Genomic DNA, 6,777 nt, shown 5'->3' with positions numbered 1-6,777 from the left:
GAATTATTTCTGTCATGTTTTTGAAGTGAAAACTTCTTTAAGGACGTTGTGCGATTTTTGGATAGGGGAAAAAGCATTGAATTCGCGACCGTCATCGCGACCGTAATTGCGACCGTCATCGCTTATGCTATATATTTATTATATACAGTGTGTGTATGTATACTGTGAGCACGTAAAGGTTGGAATAAATTCATTTTCTCGAGAATGTATTATTTTGGAAAAAATCCCGAAACAGGTCAATTTTTATTTTTAAATTACGACTTCTGGCATATATATCATACTAGTGACGTCACCATCTGGGCGTGATGACGTCATCGATGATTTTTTTAAATGCTAACAGGGGTCAAGTGATAGCTCATTTGAAAGGTAATTCAATTATCTACTCAGTAATATAAACATTAACATAATTATTTATACATGGTGTCCAAGATTTTTTTTAATTACATTTATTGACATAAAAAGAAGAATTAATGTCATTTATTTAATTCAAAATACATTTTACTGCTCTCAGAAAACAAAAAAAGTTTAATAAAAAATAATGATTGCTTTTCGCTTAAATTAAATGTTTAATGTGTCAAGAGGCAGCTGGGCGGCTGCTTTAATATTTAATTTAAGCAAAAAACAATATTTATTTGTCAAATAAACATTTTTTCGTGTTTTCTGATAGCAGAAAAATGTATTTTGAATTAAATAAATTACACACATTCTTCTTTTTATGTAAATAAATTTAATTAAAAAAAATTGTTTGACACCCTGTATAAATAATGATGTTAATGTTTATATTACTGAATAGAGAATTGAATTACCTTTTAAATGAGCTATCACACGACCCTATTCTCATTAAAAAAAATTATCCATGACGTCATCACGCCCAGATGGGTGACGTCACTAGTATGATATATATGCCAAAAAGTCGTAAATTAAAAATAAACATTGACCTGTTTCAGGATTTTTGACCAAAATTGCCCATTCATGAAAAAATGAATTTATTCCAAACTTTACGTGCTCACTGTGTATAAATTGTAGAGAAGTAGAGAGAGTAGAGAAACCTATTTTAGAATGGGAAAAAAGGATTTATTTCGCGACCATCATCGCGACCGTCATCGCTTCGGCGAAATAAATTTTGTACGTAGGTATCTATATTATGTGTATGTACACATAATTATGTATGTATCATAATTATGGATACATACACATAATATAGATACCTACGTACAAAATTTGTTGTCGTAAATTGAACGAGGAATTCAAAAATGATTTTTAGTTTGACATATCTCAGTGGCGTACTATTTTTTTCTTAAAAAAATTCAGACCATTACCCGTACGCGCGCCAATGATGAATATAAAATTCTTCTGTTATCTGTAAAGGAGATCATTTTAAACATTTCTTGCAGCTTTGAACCTAGTTAAAATCTTATTAGTATTATTTTCTGTTATTGTTCTAGTTTAGTATTATTATATTGGATAGTTCTTGATGATGTATTAAGAAATGAAAAATACGCGCCAAGATGTTTTATTTTTCTGCATAAAAACGGTGCATCGAATGAAAAAAGAAAAGAAAGGTTTTTTATCATAAATTAGACGTGAAATTTAAAAATAATTTTTAATTCGAAATATTTCAGTGGCGTGCTATTTTTTTCTTTAAAAAAATTAGGGCATTGCCCGTAGGCGCGCCAATATTGAATACAAAATTGTAAATTGTATGTCAAAAAATTTATAATAACTACCTCCTAAAACTCACCAAATTTCATTTTCATAGCTCAACTGGTCTTAGAGCAATAAATAAATTGGCAGTTTGAAATAAAAATTTCAACACCCTGTATCTCCGAAACTAAGCATTTGCGGACATATGTTTATAGAGCAAACTGGTATTAATTTTTCATGTAGAATTAGCTCTTAAAATTTTTCATACTTATTTACTAACACCCTGTATATGCCAAATTTCATGTCTATCCAAGCCGTTCTTTAAATTTGTTTGGTTTGAAGGTTTTGCAATACTTTACCGTGAGTGAATGGACTATTAAAGAAGTAAATTAATAAGGTACATGCAGCCAATATGACCATGCTAATAGGTTTTATTTTTTTACATAATAATGTTTTCAGTTTTTCAAAACTTTTGATATGCTATAGTATAAACTACATTATTAGAAAGATATTCTAAGTAATTAAAAGTCAACCGTAAGAACCGTTACAAAAATATGAGTAATATAAGATATAATATGAGTTGGCCATATTGCCAACCGGGTGTATGGCAATAAGGCCATACAAAATATTCATTATATACAGAATTACAAAAAAATGTTATTCGGGAATAATTGAAATAAAAGGTCAAAATAATAACATAAGCTCAAAAATTAATTTATTATGACAGGTCAATATAGGGTAACTGCAAAAACAAATTTTTTATTCATAAAAATGAAATTTTTATCCACAATCTGGACACATGAAAATTTCTATGACATCGTCTTTAGTGAGTCCCATGCACTCCTCATGGACGTAAGCCTTGCATTTAACACATAAGCGCATATCTGCTCTGCATATCTATCTTCCCTGCAGAGTTTACAATACCAAGGACTCATTTAAAATTTTACATTGTGGTTTTGGTGCTCTAGATATTTTTGATTTTTTTTTGATATTCGTACTTGATACTGAAATATCCTTAAGAATTTTGTTTTCTTTAGTGAACAAGTTTCTTGTGACAACTTGGGCTCTACTGTTCAGAGCAGGTTTTCTGGGTTTCTTAGCTTTGGTTAGTACCATATCTGGAGTTGGTAGCATCTCAGTAAACGAATTGTTCTCATTCAAGGCAGGATCTTGTACAATTTCTTCGTCAGAATAAGAGTTACTAGATTCATCGTGTACACTGAAATGACTGTCTGAATCACTGCTTATGTCATCATGGGTACAAGTTCTGGCTCTAGTACCGTTTTTCTTTTGTGATCTTACACCAGATGTGGATGGACCAGCTTCTAAAGAAATTGAGCGATCGACATTATTTTCCTTATTCTCTAATAAACCAGATGTATTAGATGGAACTGTTTCTTGAGACATTTGCTGTTGCTGTTGAGGTTCTTGGTCCTGATTTTGACTTGCAGTGCTTGGAGCAAATGCAATCTCTGGAATTGCTTCACGATTTAGAGGATATATCCCTGTTGCTCTGAAGCCTGCTTTAATATTTGACATTGTCATTGTCATTTGACATGCCTCCAAAACGCATCTTACTAATTGAACGTTCGTCTGGATGCGTGGAAAAATATTTCACAATGAATTTGTTTAGTTTTTGGGCTCTTGCCGGATTTAGATTTTGTGCTTTTCTAACTCGAATTTGAGGGTTTCTTTCCATAAATCCCTTTAGCCAATATCGTCCAGCCTTTTCTTTTTCTTCTCTAAAAGGATTTGGAATATTATTCAACTTGGTATACCGGTAAACACATCGACGAAGTACACTTGCAGTTAGCGGGTAACCTACTTCGGATAACCGAATGATTCTTCGACTTAATTCAGCTTCTTGTTCTTGAGTTAAGATGGGTTTACGACCCATGGCGGCTTTTCCTGTCTTACCTTGCTCGACATAGCGCCTAAGGGTTCTCCTTGGTAGATTATAAGTTGTACTGGCCCTATTTACTGACATACCCGCGTTCACAGCTTGAAGCGCTTGGGTTAAGTCTTCTTCACTCCATTGCCCTCTTATGCCTCTAGAGCGAATACGACCCATCGTTATTCCTTTAGCAATAGAGAAAACATTACAAAAAAAACTGGTATGATACATACGCTATTAGGAAAATGTATGCATAGCAATATGGCCATGGCCATATTGCTGTCTATCGATAATGGCCATATTGCTCACATGAACCAAATCAACTGTTTTTTAAAATATAAGGCACTATCATAAACTTATCCAAAAATAACTGCACTCATTTATCATCGTACGTTTGCACAATCTAAACGTAATATCTACTTAAAAAATACTTACGTGATTGTTACTGTAAAAAGAGATATAATAAGTTTCACGTTTATAATGACGCACTTACGAGGCACTATTTTCTTCTGTAATGCAGCACACACTCACAATGTCGGCTTAAGACTGATTACTCTAGCGGCTGTCGTATTTGGCGAACATACTGTTTATATCTATTGCGCCATCTACTTCAAATTCAAGGTAGTTACCGAGTTATAAGGAAGTGGCCATATTGGCTGCATGTACCTTAGTAATCCGATCGTTTTTCATACTGACATGACTGATCACTTTACACCAGCCGGTTTTAGAAATAATAAAACTCAAAAATTTTCTACATCTAAATCTCCAGTCATAATAAATTAAAAACCAATATCGGAAAACTACTGCAGCTTTTAAAACATGAACATTGGAATGAAATTCATATCAATAAAATAGATTCGCAAATTGGATATGATACATTTATTAATAAGTTAAATATTTACATACAAATCTCTAGGGAGATAAAACCCTTAAATAAAAAAAATATAAAGAAAAACCTTGGATCGATGAGGTTAATATCAATCAAACGACGAAATTTTCTTAAAAATAAATTAGTGTCTATATTTTGTCCTTATTATGCTTACCACTATAATTGTCTACATTTATGCCAGTGTTATGAGGGTGCTATAAAGACGAACAAAAGATGCATCGAGCGTCTTGGGATTATTTTTATGAACTTGCATTGAATATCTGTTTCCGAACTTTGCAGTTTACAACTTATGGATCATGCTAATAGTCTAAGAGGTAGTGAACTCTCCGACTAACGGTCTTCCTGTAAGGCTAGAAATTTGTATAGTGATAATTCATAGCACACCAAGAATAAAAACCATGACCTGGCAGTCATCAGCCCTGCACGTGTATCTACCAGTAGAAACGAAAAGTCCATAGTTTAGGGGAAAAATAAACTTTCTCCTGTAAGGTTTAAATTTAAGTATGTGTTTGAGTAAGTCATTTAGAAGAAATGTGTACAATGCCAGGCGATTATGAACAGCAAAAGACCTTGCCAGGCGAGGGGAAAGATTAGGGGTTTTTCCTAAAATTATTTTTTTGCATCGAACAAAGTTTATTTAGGTTTTTTGAATCATTCCAAACAGAAAAACAGAAAAGGTCTTTAGTGATTTTTCTCTTAGGTTAATAGTTTTTGTTATATAAGCGTTTAAATTTTTGAAAATTGCGAGATCGGCCATTTTTAACCCTAAATCGGACATTTAACTAAAAATTTCAATGTTGTAAAGGTAGGTAGATATTCTTTAAGCATTGATTGATCAAATCCCAAAGAGCTTTTTACAATACAGTATCAAAAACCCCTTTGTTTTTTAATTGCTAATCAAGCGGGCGCGACACTGTAGTATAAGTGAGAACGTTTGAGTTTGCATAAATTCATTATCTCGAGAATAAGCAAATTTGAAGAGAAATCCTCAGACAGGTCCATTTTTATTCTTAAATTTGGACTTTTTGGCATATATAATACTAGTGACGTCATCCATCTGGGCGTGATGACGTAATCGATGATTTTTTTAAATAAGAGTATATAGGGGTTGTGTGATAGCTCATTTGAAAGGTTATTTAATTCTCTATTCAGTAATATAAACATTAATAAAATTATTTATACAGGGTGTACAAAAAATTTTTTTATTAAATTAATTTAGACAAAAAGAGGAAAAAATTTTTGTACACCCTGTATAAATAATTTTATTACTTATTACTAATAGTATTACTATTATCCAGATTTAGCCATACGGCTCACACTCCCTCTAAGGGGAAAATTGACTCATCCCAGATACCTACGGTATCAAAAGGATTGAGCTCTGGTGGGACTCTTTCCGTGTTATCGAGCCCTAGGTGACTTGGTATGCAGGTGTATCTCCCAAAAATTTTCGTACACATCTGGCCGTTGCGAGTAGTACAGCTTTCTGCATGTTCTTGTAAAGATGTTCATTTAGACCCAGCCTTTTTATGCTTTCGAGGAGGATCTTCGGAATGACTCCAGTAGTAGACATAACAATAGGTATCGTCTGGGTACTTTGCATTCTCCATTGCCTTCGTATTTGAATTTCTGGATCTCTGTACTTGGCGATCTTTTCAGTGAATTTACTACGTAGATTATTGTTGTTAGGTATCGCCACATCAATTAGTGTTGTTTGTCTTGTTTAACTAGTACGAGATCTGGTCTATTATGTGCCACTGTTTGGTCTGTGAGCACAGTGCGGTCCCAGTATAGCTTGTAGTTGCCATCCTCAAGCATACTCTCAGGGACGTATTGATAATACGGGAGGTGGTCCGCTTGGAGAAGTCCCAGCTTGATAGCTATCTCTTGATGAAGGATTTTTCCCACTGCGTCATGCCTTACCTTGTATTCAGTTGCAGCAAATGCCTGGCAGCCCCCTGTAAGATGTTGGATGGTTTCTTGGGCTTGACATCCATATCGGCATCTGTCGTTTTGAACCTGAGGGTCTTTGATGATATATTTCAGGTAGTTTCTGGTTGGTATAACCTGATCCTGAATGGCCAGTAATGAACCCTCCGTTTCAGGGAACATCTTTCCTGATGTCAACCAGTAGTTCGACGCTATATTGTCGACATAATCTTGGCTGACCTCATTGGGATGTCGCCCGTGCAAAGGTTTACCCATCCAGGCGCGCAATTTTTCGTCCTTAGTAAGGTGGTTTATGCGCAGTTCTGCTTCCCTCAATTTGATCGGTGTTGTGTCATCTACTGCGCAGATAGCGCGATGTAGAGTAGATGTCTCAGCCTGCATCTGAAAATAAGTTCTTAAATTA

General features: G+C 34.1%; 1 protein-coding gene across 1 annotated transcript; it reads right to left on the bottom strand.

Moving 5' to 3' along the window:
• Positions 1-3,169: 3,169 nt before the first annotated feature.
• LOC126880734 (uncharacterized) lies at positions 3,170-4,134 on the bottom strand. The gene is made up of 2 exons (XM_050644781.1): positions 3,974-4,134; positions 3,170-3,723 (listed from the first exon to the last, which is right to left on the bottom strand). Exon 2 carries the CDS (start codon positions 3,713-3,715, stop codon positions 3,170-3,172), a length of 546 nt encoding a protein of 181 aa, XP_050500738.1. The 5' UTR covers positions 3,716-3,723; positions 3,974-4,134.
• Between the last annotated feature and the right edge of the window lie 2,643 nt (positions 4,135-6,777).

This window comes from Diabrotica virgifera, chromosome 2 (genome assembly GCF_917563875.1).
Source record: "Diabrotica virgifera virgifera chromosome 2, PGI_DIABVI_V3a".
In the NCBI taxonomy this organism is placed as follows: Eukaryota; Metazoa; Arthropoda; class Insecta; order Coleoptera; family Chrysomelidae; genus Diabrotica; species Diabrotica virgifera.
The sequence above is the reverse complement of the archived record's forward strand: the minus strand, read 5'-3'. Positions and strand labels throughout refer to the sequence as shown.